The sequence below is a fragment of the Ciconia boyciana genome, chromosome 17, assembly GCF_034638445.1.
Source record: "Ciconia boyciana chromosome 17, ASM3463844v1, whole genome shotgun sequence".
NCBI lineage: Eukaryota > Metazoa > Chordata > Aves > Ciconiiformes > Ciconiidae > Ciconia > Ciconia boyciana.
This window is the reverse complement of record NC_132950.1, coordinates 6,894,065-6,910,782: the sequence shown is the minus strand read 5'-3', so window position 1 is coordinate 6,910,782 and position 16,718 is coordinate 6,894,065. Positions and strand designations below refer to the sequence as shown.

General features: G+C 46.2%; 2 protein-coding genes across 6 annotated transcripts; one reads left to right on the top strand and one right to left on the bottom strand.

Annotated features, from left to right (window-relative positions):
* Position 1: 1 nt before the first annotated feature.
* Positions 2–6,196, top strand: SMYD4 (SET and MYND domain containing 4). Of its 5 annotated transcripts, none has more exons than XM_072882459.1 (10): positions 2–202; positions 291–438; positions 653–742; positions 1,238–2,378; positions 2,685–2,867; positions 3,177–3,343; positions 4,005–4,137; positions 4,579–4,695; positions 5,051–5,174; positions 5,888–6,196. In XM_072882459.1, the coding sequence occupies exons 1-10, from the start codon at positions 72–74 to the stop codon at positions 6,036–6,038; spliced, it is 2,385 nt and encodes a 794-aa protein (XP_072738560.1). In that variant the 5' UTR covers positions 2–71; the 3' UTR covers positions 6,039–6,196. The 5 variants fall into 5 exon arrangements, with proteins under 5 accessions (XP_072738560.1, XP_072738564.1, XP_072738562.1 ...); XM_072882463.1 differs by having other exon boundaries at positions 4,579–4,679; positions 5,888–6,026; XM_072882461.1 differs by lacking the exon at positions 653–742.
* A 505-nt stretch (positions 6,197–6,701) lies between these two features.
* Positions 6,702–13,891, bottom strand: SERPINF1 (serpin family F member 1). Its single transcript, XM_072882499.1, has 8 exons — positions 13,740–13,891; positions 11,120–11,205; positions 10,510–10,711; positions 10,275–10,430; positions 9,277–9,480; positions 8,338–8,480; positions 7,504–7,714; positions 6,702–7,124 (listed from the first exon to the last, which is right to left on the bottom strand). The coding sequence occupies exons 2-8, from the start codon at positions 11,195–11,197 to the stop codon at positions 6,865–6,867; spliced, it is 1,254 nt and encodes a 417-aa protein (XP_072738600.1). The 5' UTR covers positions 11,198–11,205; positions 13,740–13,891; the 3' UTR covers positions 6,702–6,864.
* Between the last annotated feature and the right edge of the window lie 2,827 nt (positions 13,892–16,718).

The window sequence follows — 16,718 nt, the reverse complement described above, 5'->3', positions numbered from 1 at the left end:
CGCCGTACGGCGGAAGCGCTTCCGGGCGCGTCGTGCCGGTGCCGCTGGGCGCCGCCATTGGGGTATCGGTGATGGCGCTGCCCGTGGAGGAGTGGCGGCTGTGTGCCGCCGGGCGCTGGGCCGCGCTGGAGCCGGCCCTGCGGGAGCGATTGGCGGCGGCGTCGCTGCACGACTCGCTGCGCCTGGGCTGCGGCCTCCTCCGGTGAGCGGCGGGCAGGGCAGGGCGGGACGGGACGGAACGGAACGGAGCGGGGCGGGCGGTGCGCGGAGCTGACCCCCGTGTCCCGCAGGCCCGAGGCGGAGGCGGCGGCTCTGCGGCGGTTGTGCCGCCGGGCGCGCGCGGGCAAGGAGCCGGCGGCCGCGCGCTTCTACCGGGAGGAGGGAAACCGGCTGTTCGGCCGCCGCCATTACGGTCCCGCCGTGAGGCTCTACTCGCAGGTAGGTGGGGTGGGGGCAGCCCTGGGGCGGGCCCCTCACGGCCCGGGGCCTCCGTCGAAGGGCTCCTGCTGAGGGGTCCGGCGAGCCTAGCATGAGGGGCGGCTCCCGTGAGGGGATCCCCGGGGAGGGAGGACCCGCAGCCCCCGCTGAGAGGGTCCTGTTGAGGGGTCTCCGCGGCCCCCCCCCCCAGGCAGCAGCTCTGTGTTTTCCACAGGCGGCGTCCCATGAGCTCCCCGGTAGCCCCGAGGTGTCCGTCTGCTTTGCCAACCGCTCCGCCGCCCTCTTCCACCTCGGGCGCTTTGAGGTAAGCGGTGGTGGGGCAGCGGGACCCACGGCAGCCCGGCACCCCCCCGGGGGTCCTGGGTGCCCCCGAGCAAGTCTGCACACCCAGAGGGTGGCCTGAGGCCTCTGGTGGAGCAGGAGCGGGGATTGGGGCAAGGAAGAGCCCAAGCACCATCTGAGGTGTTACCGCACAATATTTGCGCATAGGGTTCAGGGGGGTGCTTCTGCAAACCCCGCAATAACAGGTATTTGATTGTTAGAACAAGAGACTGTAGATCAGATGTGCTTCCAAAGCTGTGCTTAAAGCATCTATCATGACTTAAACTTTCTGAAGGGTTCCTGCTTTCCTTCTTGTTCTATGTCAGGAGGCTTTATTTGGCCAACAGATTGGCTACGCACATGGAATTTGCTGATTAACATAGTCTTATTGAAACATTCTGCGTCTTAGATGGAATAAAAGAGTGCGAGACTCAGCTGGTTTTCAAGTACATTTAAAAGGCCTTGTCTTCGTTTCTAGGTTTGTTTGGAAGATATTGCCAGGGCTGAAAGTCATGGCTATCCAGACAGGCTGCTGCCCAAGGTCTTGCTGCGGAAAGCTGAATGTCTGCTGTGTTTGGGGAGGTTACAGGATGCAGCAGACGCCCTCAGTGTGGTGGAGAATAAAATTGCTATGGATGGGATCATGACTAGTCCTACACACCAGACACTGCTAAAAAAGTTAAGTCAACTGAAGATTAAAATACATGAGAAAGAGAGCTGTCCAGAGCCTGCACGAGAAGCATGTGGTGACATTCAAGAAAAGTCAGAGATCTGGGAAGAGAATGACAGTATTTCAGGCGCATCTTCATCTTTGAGCTTGAATTTTGATACAGAGAGAGGACGTCACTTGGTGGCTTCCCAGGACATCCTGCCAGGACAGAGCCTGTTAAAAGAGGAGGCCTTTGTAAGCGTGCTCTGCCCGGGGGAGAGCCTCCTTCTGCAGGACAGCAGTGAAACAGCGTGGGATACTCGAGTCACTAATGCAGATCTTTATTGCCACCGTTGTCTGAGGCAGCTCTTAGCCTCGGTGCCTTGCCGTGGGTGCAGTTACGCAAAGTACTGCAGCCAAAACTGTGCAGATATGGCATGGGAGCAGTACCACAGGACAGAGTGCTCCTTGGGAGCATTGCTTCTCACATTGGGGGTCTTCTGCCATGTTGCCTTGAGGACTGTTCTGCTGGCGGGATTTGCAGAGGTTAGCAGGCTGGTGGAATGGTCCCGTCATGATGACAAGGACCTTCATAACCCGGAGGCAAGATGTAAACCTCCCAGTGAGGCACCAGATACCAGAGGTATCCCTGGTTGTAATGACAGTGGTCAGTACCAGAGTTCTTACCGAGCTGTCTTCAACCTTTTGCCACATGCTGAGAAGCATAGCCCTGAACATAAGTTCCTTTGCATGCTGAGTGTAGTAGCTATATGCAAACAACTGCAAGAAGCTGGTCTAGAGGCTGCTGTTTTGAATCAGGAATCATCTGAGAAGTGGTCCAAACCAAAAACACGTGAAAAAACATCGGGTGAATTGTCTCCAGAGCTGAAGATTATGGCAGAAGCGATGCTGAGGCATGTGTTGCAGCTGCAATGTAATGCCCAAGCGATCACTGTAATGCAGGAGTCGGGTAAGATGAAAACTTCTAAGCCCTTCTCTGTTGTCCTTGCTCATCTAGCTTGTGTGGAGAGATTGAATTATCAGTTGTAAAAAGCTCCTATTGCAGATGGGAATGACTTGCTTCGAATTTAATGGCCTGTCCCATGCTGGCTTGTTATTTGATGCACATGTAGAGGGTATTTAGATATTATTTATTGCAGCAGTGTACCAGAAACCTATTCACTGCTATCTGCAATTGGTCACAGTGCCCGTTGCATAAGTTGCGTGGGTTACTGAGCATTCATTCTCAACCTATTTGTCTTTCCTCTGTCTTTAGGGTCCGGAGATGGTGCTGTTGTAAATAAGAAGCCTGTGCGCCTGGCAACAGCCTTCTTTCCTGTCCTCAGCCTTCTGAACCATTCATGCTGTCCCAATATCAGCGTGTCATTTAGTGGGACAGCTGCCACTGTTAGGGCATCGCAGCCAATCCCAAGCGGCCAAGAGATTTTCCATTGCTATGGTAAGTATTAACTCTCTGTTTGTCTCAAGGCACAGACATCCTTTCACCTCTACTTGGCATGCTAACTGATTGCTATTAATATCATAATTCCCAGTATAATGTTGCTAGAGTCTTTGTTTATGTATAAGCTTTGATCAAAGATATCAATGCAAGAGTTTATCTCCTGAGCCCACTGTTACATTTTCAGTCTCCAGTTATGTCCTCTCCAAAATTTGATATGTTTAGTCTCAATTATAGCAAAGATATATTTAGTCTGATGTTATGAAATGTACCTGTTTAGTGATTTCTACCCTTGCCATCCCATTGCAGGGCCTCACCGATGTAGAATGAGGGTTGCTGAGAGACAACAACTTCTCAGTCAGTATTTCTTTGAGTGTCGCTGTCAGGCATGCCTTGATGAGTTAGAGTCTGATGTCAAGAGTGTGGTGTCCATGAGAAACTCATTCTGCTGTCCCAGCTGCCAGGCTTCAATGCAGGTAGTTACGATTGTATAACTTACGGGGATGTGTAACGTTTGGGTCTCTGGGAAATTCAAGAGTCAAAGACCCGAGTCCATGACCTCTGCTCAGAAGGCAAAAGCCCCTTTAGAGTCAAGACAGTATCTCACTGTTCTTAGCAGCTTCCTTGTAATGTTCTTGTATGTCAGTCTTCCAGCATTATAGGGAAAATAATGCCTTTTAATAGCGAGTTAAAATCCCTTTGAACTTGCTGAGGGAACCTTAGAATATCAGGTTGGGGGAAGGGAGATATTTAGGAAAGAAAATGGAGGCCTGGAAGGTGTACATACAGGGGCTGTATGTAGTGAGAATCACACTCTCTGCAGTTCACAGGATGTGAATGAAAACACCTAGCCTGGGTTAGATGAGGAGAAGTCAACATAGTATGTAGTTTGTATCAACATTATTTGTGTACCACATGACCCTGCTTTGGCCTAATCTATAGCTTACATAGGTATTCCTGGAAGTTTCTCATAAAATCCAATAAGCTAATAGCAATTTACAAGCAAGTCACTTTGCTTAATGAATGCAACTGAGAAACTATTTAGCACCTCTCTAACATAATACAGAGATAACGGAGATGGAAAGTAAGCTTTGAGTTGAACGTGAGCAGGAATGATCACAGGGATGATTTCCACAGGGGGAAGACATGCTTTGTTGTTCAAATGAAGCTTGTGCAATCTCAGTCAGCAGAGAGAGCCTGTCACGGCGTTTACGGGATCTTCAGCAACAAATCAAGAAAGGATTAGAACTGCTAAGAGACAGGAAGGCTGGTAAGGCTCAGCTTTCTGCTTTAAGGTCAGCAGCTAATGAGTCCACATCGGGAGACATAGTTCTAGCCATGAGATGGCACTGTTGCTTATGCAGTTGGGGTCTTCTGGCATGCAGCCCGGTGTCCCTGGGGACTTGAGCTTTAGGTTTTTTATACCCCTGATCTGGGTGTTAATCTAAGTCACACGTTGTTCCATAGTAACTAAAAGAACTCAGGGTAACATTGGAGTTACGCATTTCCAGGCCTTGCTTTCCTGCAGCGAGTGTGGCCAACACTGCGTTAGAATAAGCAGGGTTGCAGATGAAGTCCATGTTGAATCCTAACCAAATCAAGATCTAGCTGTGTAAGATGCAAAGATGAGATTGGACTGATTTTATTTTATGAATCATGGAAAGCTGGAGACTGGCCAGTAGGATGAATTTTATACTCTGTGTTGTTATAGAGCAGGCTATCAAAATGCTCCTAAAGTGTCAGATGGATGCTGGAAACTTCTTGTCTCCAGAGCATTTGCTGATGGGAGAGATGGAGGATCATCTGGCACAGGTCTATGCTACTCTTGGTATGGCATTGTCTTCTCATTATCTTTCATTTTCTGAACTTTGAATTTAACATGACTAGCCTTTTCTCTGACTAGCCCTTTCACTTTTCTCCTACTGCGTTTCTCTAGTTTTGACAGCAGGGCTCTCAGAAAGACTACTTTAGCCAAAACTGTGTTCCCAGCAGCCAGTGAACAACAATGTGATCTCATGTTCTAGATTCCCTGTCCTGGTTCTGAGGTCAGCAGCCTCCCAAGAATGCGGTGGACATAGTTCATCACATTTTGCATAATGCTGTCAGATTGTTTGGGTGGCAGTAGCTCTAGAAAGTATTTATTCATTACTCATTTTTTGGTTTGGTTTGTTTTTTTCCATCAGGGAAGTGGCAGGATGCAGCCAGACACCTGGAGAGGAGTATTGAGATTGTGGAAATGCATCACGGGCCATCAAGTGTAGAAATGGGTCATGAACTTTTCAAGCTGGCACAAATTCTCTTCAATGGGTAAATCTGCTTTTATTCTCTGTCCCTTCCCTGCACCACTCCTGTGTGTCTGGCACAATATCATGGCAGGTGGTCCTTGGCACCTTGCAGGGTGTCTCACAGGACCCTGAGCAGTCTGGCACAGGTACAAAAGTTGGCCTCAAGTGCAAGTTCGTTAACCGCATTGGGGTTCACTTATACCTCATGACTCTCTTTGGACCCATTCCTCTGCTTTATGCCTGTCTATTCTTTTCTACTCCCTGGCTCCATTTATTCCCTGTCCTATTGTTTTATTTTGACAACTAGTCACCCTTGGTTTTTACACTTCCGTTGTACAGTGTTGCTGACACCTTTTCAAAGGAGGAAATAAAATCCCCTTGCTGTATTTTGGCCCTCTTTTGGCAAGCAGATAGCTTGACTGCTTCTGAAAATCTAACAATACCTGCCTTTAACTGAATGAATTTTAGCAGGAGCTGCAGTGATGAAGCAGTGGGTACCTATACTCAATGTTTTAAGTTTTTGTCCACCTCCTTACCTTTTTTTTCCGCCCATCCTCCCTTTGCAGCTGAAGTGCATGCTATTTGCCTGGTGCTGAAAGGCAGTGGGATCCCTCGTAGGATCTATACCCATGAACAGGTTTAGGTTTTTGTTGGGGAGGGATTGAAGGTTCTGGAAGTCAAGGGAGCTGAATTAAGTATTTTGTATACTCTGTTCTTATTCTCTTCCTATTTCAGATTTGCAGTTTCTGAAGCTCTGAGCACGATTGAAAGAGCAGAGGAGATTTTGTCAGTGCACTGTGGACCTCAGAGTACTCAGATTCAGGAACTACAAGAGATGAAGACCTGTCTGTTAGCACTTCCCAGAAGCATCCTTCAGAGGACTTAATTTCCCTGTCAAAGGAAGCTGCAATGTGATCTTTCATCAAAGCTAAGTTTCATGTGGTAAGGTAGTCGTGTAGTACAAGCTGCAAAATCATATGTAACAACAACTTGAATGAAATCTGAAATGCTTTTTAGTGAGACTGTTGTAAATAAAATGACCAATTCTAACATGAGGGGTCTGTGTGTGGTATGGTGGGAATAGATGCTGTTGTATAATTTCTGCATGTGGGTTTGAAGCAAATGTTTGAGATGCTTGTGTATGCGTGTGTTTCTAGAGACGCGAATCTCCCATGTGTGCTACCCTGATGGTTATGAATGTGCAGTCATCCAGACCACACTGCTTTTATTTCTAATGCTGTGAAGCACTTTTCTTCTTGCCAGCGCGAAACATAAATGGTTGGAATGGGTGAGGCAGCAGGCTGGGAAGTGCAAACTCACAAGCTATAAGAGGGGGCACTGCAGAACTTGGAGGGCTACCAGTGCAGACCTGTCAGTGATGAGGGATTCAGTATAAACAACTGGCGTCAGGTTGGAAGACAGGATAGGGAAAAATGCAGCATACACCAGATGATGCTTGCATATAGGACACAGAACTGCATTGTGGCTCATCTGGGGAAAATGGGAATGTGAAGGCATATGACGTAGGCAGACAATCGTTCAAGGGAGAGTACTGGGGCTTGCTGAGATTAATAGCAAAAGCTCTTTTATTGCAGCATGAAGGCATAAGATTTGCAAGTTGTGTCTTTGTGCAGCAGAGCAGGGAGCCAGTATCCCTCCCAATACCACCTTTTCCATTTGGGCCCTACCATTGCAGATTATTGTGAAGGGATCTAAACACTCCTGGGATCCAGGATCTTGCCAATGAAGAGGAGGGTTCCAGTGGTATCATCTCGCAGTACAAGCAGGAAAGGTCTGTCCACGTGATATTCTATGGGGAAGGTCAGACGAGCAGCATTCGCCTCAGGATTTGGTGTGGATCTTTCCCCATCTTCACTAAGCTCCAGAATTGCCTTGTGTTGCACATGAGATAGCTTAATAGGTTTGGCAGAAATCTTGGTAAAATCAGGTGATGTGAAAAGTGATTGGAGCCCTGGAGGAAAGAAAGAAAATTCCATTAGCTGAAAGCATAGATTGCAGGTGGGGGAGCAGTACTGCTAATGCTGTGATCCAGGAGGGCACGTAGCTGCTCTGGTAGAGTTTATTGGGGTAACAGGGAGAAGAAGCTTACATCTGTTTGTACTGAGCTTCTCCCTCTCAATCTCAGAAGCGTTGTACGAGCTTGGTGGAAAGATGTGATAAAAAGCTGAGGAGTCCTGGACCAAGGTGATTTAGTTGCTGGTGAAATCTCTACAGACTGACAGCAGGACCTAACTAATAACCCACCAGCTTCATATTCTTCTGAGAGCAGGAAGCAACTTGCCTGCTGCTTTGAGCCCTGGCAGTCTGTAGAGAGTGTGTGATGTACATACTTGTCTCCTTTAGCGTGCTGCCAAGTGCCTCTTCATAGTTCAGCTTTAGTTTGGGCAAGCTTAGCACAGCGTGGACTGTCTTCAGCTCCTTGTCTACATCGTGGACAAACTCTGAAGTAAGGCTTTCCTCAATCAGAGTCATATTCTGGGTCACCTTCGTAGGCAGGAAGAACATGGCACTGATTCCCTCTGTCAGTGGCAGCTGGGCGATCTGGAAGGCCGGTTATAAATAAGAAAGGGTCACATCAATAATAAACAGTTTTACCTGTCCCATACCAGGCACAGGCCTGAATCTCGACTGCCTGGTCAGCCTTTCCAGTTAACATTTGGTCTTTTTCCCTGTTTGCTTTTATCGGACATGATGCTTCCTGACCCCTCTGGCGCCCAGGCTTTCATCAACCCATGCTGCACTCTTTCTGCTATTACACGGCAAGTGCTCTCTCTCACCTGTTGACTCCTGTAATGAACTGCAGTATTGCTTTGGGGGATTCTCAGCTGGAACACCTTTGAGCTCATGCTACAGTTGAAATTTGTTGAAAGAGGCAGAGATGGAAAAGTTTTGAGGAGTGCGCCCTGCCCTTCTTGCCCAACTTTAGGTTGAGCAATACAGGCTAGTAGGACCTGTGCATTATTTAAATTCTGGGCTGCTTGTCACATAGCCAATGTAGAAGTAGGATATTCTAAGAATCAACATACTGCCTTTCAAAACAGGGATTGCAAAACTAGCCTGATGGGAGGAGCAAGGCTGTCTTCTGGAATGGGTTAACAGGTAAGTGTAGATGAGCCTGTTCCTCAGTAGGTTTAGGAGATCTTGTGCAGTATTTGCTCTCTGACCTTGCAGTTGAGTTCTGAATCAAAACCATATCGCAGTATGGCTTTGTGGTCTGACATCATGGACACCTTCACAGTTCTGTCCTCATCCAGATGGAAGTCCTTCAGGGCAGTCTTCTTGGTGTCAAACTTGGTTTTCCACATCCCTATTTTTTAAAAGATAAAATGGAGGGTTTTTCTGGAATAATAGCATATGAAACCAGGCTTGTGTCTGTTGCTGAGTAATCTTGCGCTTTATATGTACAGTATTTGTGCTTTAAGAGTTGAGGCATAACTGAATGATGATCGAGATGGAAATAGACTGATTGGAGCTACTGATTTACTGCCACTCTTTGGCCCCTCCTTTTCATCTGAGAATTGGCTAAATGGGAAATAAAAAATCAAGCCAGTGTATGGGTGGAGTAGCTATTGGGAAGTTGATGTCTACTTATGTAATTACAAAACTATTTTAAAGGATAACAATTGTGTCAATGCATATAAAGTGCTTCTCTCCCCACCCTTTATTTTGCTCCTTGTCTCTAAGCAATAATTCTCCAGGACACTGGCTTACAACATGTTCTAGAACAGCTCTCTAGTATTTCCCTCCATTCCCTCTACCGTGGTAAAAAGGCTTGGTACACTCTTTAAGCTGTGCCTTCCCTAAACGGTAATATTCTGTCTCTTGCTGGGGAGTTTTGTGAGCTTAAACTTTCTTCTCTGGTCTCTTACTGTAAACAGGTCAAGATTCAGCTTCCCAAGAGTAATAATTCCTCCCTCAAGGACTATTTCTGTTCAGGTACCATGCATTTTTTTTCCTTTACTAAACGTTCTTAAACACTTTCTTCTTACACTCTATCTCTTTGGCAGTCTGTTTACTCCATTGGAAATGAGAACATTCCGTCGCATCTCTTCTAATACACGCTTAACAGACTCTCTCTGTAACCAAGTACACAACATTCTTACCCTTGAAGTAAGCAGCCCCAGCAAGGAGAATACTGACATCTGTGGGCATGTCCTTCATAAACCGCATAATCCTTCCCTTTGTCTGCTGTCGTACCCAGTTGTTGATTTCTTGGAGGTCTAACTGGTTATTGCCACTTAGTGCCCTCAGACGCATCTTGTAGGACTTCTCTAGTTGGCTGTGAAAACCAGTCTTCACCCTCAGTCCTGGGGAACAAAAACATCGATATTGCAGCTAGCTCCCTTATCAAAACAATCTCAAGGCAGCAGATTGCAATCCAAAGCCCAGCAGCAGTTCTCTCATAAAACATCTGTGGCTGTGTGTATACAGAAATCTGCTTTGAAGAATAATGACTGAAGGCATATGGAGGAAACTGATCCAAATCCTATAGCCACCCATGCTGGAGTATGGGATAACTCTCTTCTGAAAAGTAAAGAAAGGAGATAAGAACAGGAGGCTTGGACACAGCTTTTCCTACATCAGTGTCTCTTCTTTCTCCAGCTTGCTTTATGAGTACGGCTTATTCAACCTATTGGATTCTTGGAACCAGGAGGTTCCAAAAGATAGCTCTTAGCTTTCTCAGCAAATATTTATTGCACGCCTAAAGCAGACATTTCAAATAGTTCTGCAAGGAATTAAACAAAGGAATATGGCTGAATGCTATCAAAAATAGAAAATGTGATTTGTTGTTCCTGGAAGTTAGCAACACCTGCCAGAAAACCTAGAGCGAAGGCCAAATTCTCACCAAGTTTTTTCTAGGTCTTCCACGCGTTAGCTGCTCTGTCACCAGTGTCTTTGTGTGCATAAGTCTGGTCTTTTATTTATGTGCACACAAACTTTCCAGGCTTTTTGTGGAACAGCAACAGCATTCCATGCACTGTCTGCGTCTTGGCTCAACAGTATGTCAGAGCCAAAGCTGTTAGTGCGGTGTTATTCAGTGTGTTCTACCTGCTGCTAGTTATTTAGGTAAAATTTGATAGAGGGGAAGAAGGACTTTTACTTTTCTCCAAGACGATACGGGAGGCACTTTTCATGCTCTTCTCTGGTCCAGTCACGCTGGTCAGTAGGTCCTTGTAAGTGTCGTGGACCTCAGCTTTGTTAAGCAGATCATAGAAGAGAGCGCGAGAAATCACATCTTCTGTTCGTTCTCCAGCCCCTGCCAACAACAAGGACAACAGTATGAGGGAAGGCCTGTCAAGCCAAACAGCGCGTGAGGAAAAGGGGCAAGAACTCACCAAGCGAGAGACCAGAAAGTGCAGTAGCCAGACTGAACGGAGACAGTAGCACATTGGCAGTGGCTGTCCGGCTAGATTGCTGACGGTACAGGTCATAGCCAAAGTTGGAGACTGCAGCTGCCAGCTTGTTTACAGGGCTCTTATAGAATGGATCTTCCTCTTCAGCCTCGCCGGCGTTAGCTCCATCAGCGGTGGCAGAATTCTAGCAGGTACAGGGAGTGCTTTGGTTAGACTTGCAGTTTACAAGGGCAGGTACAGTTGTGATAAACATTTCAAAGGCAAGCAATCTACAGATACTGTCCTATGATCCACAGAAATACTGGCTTAATCTTACTGATAGAGAGAGCGTAGGAACAGTGATGTGACTTGAAAGTGTCCCAGTAAAGCCAAAGGCAGCGCTCAGATTGGAATCCGCTATTTCTGCCTCACATCCCCTGATGTAACTACTGTGGTTTTATCTAGGTAAAGCAGGAGTTAGTCTCATTATGTTGCTAAATAAAATCCTAGTAACTTAGAAGGGTAGTGCTTAATCCTTCCGTAAGATTCTCTAAAATTAAATTTCCTACTCCAAGTATCTCTCCCTCACTCTCTGCTGTTGTCTTCTACTCACCTGCCCAGTAGCTGAGTTCTGGGATCTGCTTGGGACAGTTAAGAGACCCAGGAAAAGGAGAACCAGTGGAATCTGCATGCTTGAACCTACAGAGTAAGAACATGACAGAGGTAGTTTGAGCAACTGAGCAAACACATCTCTACCACTACTGTTCACTGTAGCTGGTTGTGACAGGAACTGCAGTGATACATGCTACTGCTTGTCCTTTCCCAGTTGTGAAACACACACCTGATCTTAGCTGGGTTTTCTTCTTCTCTAGTTTGAAGTATTCAGCCAGCGTGGCCCCAATGACTTTGAAATTGGGCAAGCACACATGCGTGGGTGTGCCTGAGCACAAAAGCAGATGTGTGTGGCCTGAACCACACTGATGCTGGCAGTTACTGAGTGCCAAGGTCCAGAAAAGCACTAAATCATATCCTCTGAGTTTCAGACTTTAAAAAATTCAATACTTCATTTATAAAAGGTAGCAAATCCATATTGTTGAATGGGGCAGAAGACGAAACTGACTGGTTACTGCTCTGCTATACAAGTTACCTGCCTCAGGCAGTAGTTTGTCATGTTTCTTGTGTCTGCATGTACCTGGAAGGCTTTACAGCCTATATGCATCCTTTGCTTCTTATTTGCAATTCGATAAAGTAAAAGTAGAAGAGTTTTCTTAAAAGACAGTAAGGAAAGGAGCTGGGAGTAAATACCTAATGCTGGGCCAGATCTAGAGAAGAAGTAAGAGACAGAGCTTGGCTTATTCAACATTTTTCATGGAGGTGGGAGAAAAGTACCAAGCTCCCCAAAGCTGTTCCTTCTGCGGAATCCACTTTTAATCACTCCAATATTGGCATATGTGGCCCTTCCAGACAGATCTGTCTGGTCCAAAGGGCAGTGTGTAATCCAGGGTTTCGCTGTGGGTAAACCAGAGCTACTGCAGAAGTGTCATGCCCCTGAGAACAGACGCCACTGAGGCTGGTCTGAAGCAATGTTTATATAGATTCCCAGAAATTAAAGGAAGAGGGTTGTATTTAACTAACCTCTGTGATCCAGGCATCCAGTGAAGTAGGAGAAAGAACATGTGTTTCAGATTAACTTCAGCTATAAAGAAAATGCCTGCTGGTAGAAATACAACTTAAAGCCACGTGGCTACAACAGCCCCAGTTCAGGACCCAGTCTGTTCAGGCAGAGGTTTTACTTCAGTGAAAAGCAGTTTACTGTTTCCCTTTCCTGCCAAAACCTTTTTCTTCTGGAGGTAGTTCTGCCTGGAGAAAAACGTGTCACAGTGGAGGTTTTAAGTTTTCATCTATGTTTAGACAGTGTAACACAGAAGTGGTACCCTTTTTTCCCTGTGCACTTGCATCCTGTGACCTGCTGCTATCCTAGCTGCAGAGTAGATGAGGTATTCTGGTGCAGATGTGTATCAAGAGTATTTACTATACTGGAACAAACCAATGCGTTTGGTGGTATGGCAGTGGAAATGATGTTGGGATTGCTCATATCATCACAGAGTTTTACAGTGAATAGGCACCGTGCTGAAAGAGAGATGACAGAAGCCCTGCGTGAGTCTAAGTTAAGCAGGTCTTAGCGAGGGCTTTGTGAGGATGCCTGCACCAAGCAGTACTCTTGCATGCTGAGCGGAAGAGGTTTGGCCCAGTCTAGTTTAGAGATGAAGGTTTTCCATGGAGCGTAACCTTTTCTCTGAAAAAAAAAAAGAATAATCTCAACACAACTTCTGCTTCCAACTACGCTGAGCTCCTGGGAGCATGAGAGCGGAGATGGGTTTTGCAGATTTGTATTGTTTTTGCCAGTACTGTCACCAGCTTCATATTTCTCAAACTTTGCCAAAAAGCAATTTCCATTTTAGAAAGACAAAGCCTTTTGCGTTTGAATTGGCCTGCACATCTGGATTCTATTTGCATGTCTCTTAGCACACAGCCAAAAATGCAGAGAAAAGAATTTGGTTGGAGCAGAGGTGGGATGGTTTCAGGCATAACATTAAAATCCGTGGCTGCCTTTAAAGAGAAGAGAAGGAGCAACAGTATGCAGCATGTGATTTTACAGTCAGGAAGGTACAGGAAGAAAACTTTGAGAAATGAGCTGAGAAGGAACTTTGTGTCTGGGAGTTGTCTATTTGTGAAGGCCTGCAGGTGCAAAGGAAGTATTTTGCTTTCCATGTATAGCGGTACAAGTCTCACATCATTTATAAACAATTCTGATTTTAGGGGTGCGATGAAACATCACCCATGAGTTCAGACTGCTCGCTGTGATCGCTCCGCCCCACAGCACTAACTCCTTCTGAAGCATCTTGCAACCACTAGCTCTAGAGGATTTGACTATCACCAAAATTGTTACCATCGCAAAGAAAAAGTTCCCAGCTGCAACACAGATGCTAGAAGGGCTGAAAACCACCCCAATTCCCAAGCACGATTCAGCCCCAGAGGCAAAGAGGTGCCCTAGGATGCTGGTGGCTCCCAACCCTTGGTGAGATCTCTCCTTTGGTGGGAATCCCACCCTTTCACACCTGCAGAAGAACCGTTCTTCCCGTTTCCCAGGTCCTCTGAGAGCTCCCCGGCCTCAGCCCCTGCCCTCTGCTCCCCTCGCTGCGGGCAGTGAGCAAGGGCGAGCTGCCCCTTACCTCGGGCTCCTCTCGGCCGCTGCCGTCGCCGGCTCCAGCGGGTGCGAGTCGGGGACAGTGTGGGTTTGGTGCAGCCACATCTGCTTTTTGCTGCTTCCCCCAGCCCAGCCTTCGGCAGGCTTCAGGTTACAGCTTCCCAGGGCTCTCTTAAAGTGCTCTGCTCCCATTTTCCGCTGCTGCCATCCTCCCGCTGAATTGCACTAATTTTTTAACCCCGCATTCCAAAACACATGTGCTCCCTGTGATAAGGGCAGTCTAGCGGGTAAAGCGCAGGTCGGAGAGGCAAATGGTCCCTGCCCTGTATGAGCAAGTCTTTTATTCCCGTGGTTTTGACATATGTCACATGAGGGAATTTCTTCTGTCTCAGAGGTATGGTTAATGCAGCAGTGTTTAATGGATTTATGGATTTATGTCCAAGATTTAATGGAGAGCCTTGTCGAGTGGAAGCAGGATTCTGTTGCTGTTTAAAGCAGTTAAGGGGAAGATGTTCAGAAGTGCTTCTATCCAGTGATGGTTACTAGTTAACAAGAATTTATTAACATAACTGGCTTAAAGTTTTTGCCCGAAAAGAAAGAGACTAAAAAGCCAAGGACTCTTGGTAAAAAAGATGAATGAACAGAATGTTGTAGGAGCTTACAGAGCAGTAAATGATGCGGAGAAGGGAAAGGGGCAGAGGGGTTTAATTATTTTTTGCAATAGAAGACTCTAGGGGAGCACCCATCAGTGCACATTTAAATCCAGAGAGTGTATTTTTCATAAGTATTAAATTGTAAAACTCATTGTAACTAGATATTGAAGAAGATGAAAGGTAAATAGATTGGGGCGGGGGGGGGACACCAACGCAAACCAAATTAGTGGAAGATGGGTCCATTGAAGGCTAACAATGGTCGGATGTAACATCAGACTCAGCAGCTGGGCGACACAACCATAGAACAGTTGTTTTTCTTTGTTCCTAGTCATTCTTGGCTTTTTTTTCCCCAGTCATTAGTTACCGGCTACTGGGCGAGCCAGGATACTGGGCTAACTGGACACATAGCTAGCCTGATCCAGGGCAACTGTTTGTCTACTTGGAAATGCGGAAAGTAAATTGTAGCCAGTAATGTCAGTGCCCCCGGTCTCAGCTTGCACCGGGACATCTCCTTTTTGGGCTGCCAGCCTCGCCGCTAACAGGTAATGAGGAGTTACTTATGCATGCTGGCACTGAGCTCGTACCGTCCCTCAGCAAAGAGGAAAGGATGGTTTTAGAGGAGCATTAGCTGCTGGTTTTGCAAGCCAGAAAGGCAAATCAGGTAGTCGGCCCTGTGATTTGTCAGTGCTTCAAAGGTGACCCTTTCTAACAAGAAGAGTAACAGCTCTGCTTTCAACTGCTTCTCAGCTTGCTCTGTGAGAAGTCGTCTGCAGAGAGATGTTTGTACTTGTTAGTCTTCCGTCGTTGGCCCAAGAGTAGGCTGTGGAGATATCTTCTGGTGGTTTTCATCTCTTTTTGATACCTTATTTGTGGTGTTAAAATGCCCTTTATGGAAGGACCACTAGAGAAGTTTTTACATAGTGTCTCTATCTTCAAATGAAAGCCCATCTGTTTAAATACAGGTTTGGTTTTAAACCCTTTAAATCAGAGTGGCAGTTGTATAGAATGTTATTATAGACCAAAGCAAGCTTTGTTCCTGTAGGTGAAGGGTGTCCCTGAAACAGTGCATTATACTCATCTAACTAGATGCAACTGCTTAAATCAGTTTTGTTAAATCAATACAAACATTTTACTGGTGTTCTGGTTTGGGTTCAAGATAGTAGGCAATATGCTGTCTGAACAGTGTTCACCTCTGCTGTGGAAGTACTGATCACGTTCGTATGAATTTGCTCTAGTAAGGAAAAAATACATCTAATATTAAAGATATTGAGACTTATTTGATATTCTCAGCCAGTGGTGCAGATGAGCTATAGAGCAGATGCCCTGCGCTAGTCCTGTCTTTTCAGAATAGAGCTCAGTCAAAATGAAAGCTGAGCAATGCAAAGTGGAAATTCCTGAGCAGAGACATTAATATTACTTTGCATTTTACAAACTGCCTCTTCTGGAGAGTAGGTGGAGTGAAAAAGAGTCTTAAGGTTGGTGTAACTGATAATTTGTTGAGCAAAGCACAGCCATGGAGGGCTGCTGTACTGTCAAATAAGATGAAATTAATAGTTTGACAAGAATATCTTGGAGGAGGAGGGACGGCAGAAAGATGGAAAATAGGAAATAACAACCAAGCTGTTCGGGAAACTGAGAATGAGGGGGAAAAACTTTATAGAAGAGGGGGAGCTGGAGGGCAGAGGCATGAAAAGGAAGACTTGCACTTCAAATTTTGCACAGGTTGCAGTGCAACAGGGTGGAACTCAGGCAGGTTAGCACTGAGGTTGCAGTAGCCAAAGCATGACTTACCTAAGGCATGGGATGGTATTTCTAAATGTTAGGAATAAATCTGTATAAATAAATAAGCTAAAATGTTCCCTGTGGCCTAGAGCTATGCCCTCATAGTAGGGCTGAATTCTTGTGGGCTTACTTGTTAAAATTACATGGCCCCATAATTACACCCTCTTTTTGAAGGGTATGTGTCATTGCATTGGTTAGAGGGGTAGACATTATCTTTAGCCGTTCTTCCCCTTTTAGACTGCAAGAAATGTGTAATTGCAGGTTTGAGCCAGGACTTTTTATTCCCCAAAGTCTCCTGCATCCCCGAAATTCATGGGTAGTGAGTCAGTCCTTCTCTTATTCCAGCAGATGGTGCAGACTATTCAGGGACGGAGGCTCCCAGAAGCATTCTGCTCCTTCCTTTGAGGGAAGGCAGACTTCCCGAGTGAGGAAAACACTGCCAGAAGGATGGCCCTTGTGCTCTGTAACTGCTATTTCATAAAAGCAAAGCACCATTCTTTTTACCCAGAAGTTGAGGGAGTTCGGAAGCAGAATCTACTACGGACAGCAGTAGTTTTGTACAGAAATAG

Bases quoted from the DNA above. Each gene is read 5' to 3' on its own strand.
- SMYD4 (XM_072882459.1), top strand. From the start codon at position 72: ATGGCGCTGCCCGTGGAGGAGTGGCGGCTGTGTGCCGCCGGGCGCTGG. The intron at 4,138-4,578 runs GTAAGGCTCAGC...GTGTTGTTATAG, and splicing joins GCTAAGAGACAGGAAGGCTG to AGCAGGCTATCAAAATGCTC. The intron at 4,696-5,050 runs GTATGGCATTGT...TTTTTCCATCAG, and splicing joins ACAGGTCTATGCTACTCTTG to GGAAGTGGCAGGATGCAGCC.
- SERPINF1 (XM_072882499.1), bottom strand. From the start codon at position 11,197: ATGCAGATTCCACTGGTTCTCCTTTTCCTGGGTCTCTTAACTGTCCCA. The intron at 10,712-11,119 runs GTGAGTAGAAGA...TGTACCTGCTAG, and splicing joins AGAACTCAGCTACTGGGCAG to AATTCTGCCACCGCTGATGG. The intron at 10,431-10,509 runs GTGAGTTCTTGC...TGTTGTTGGCAG, and splicing joins ACTTTCTGGTCTCTCGCTTG to GGGCTGGAGAACGAACAGAA.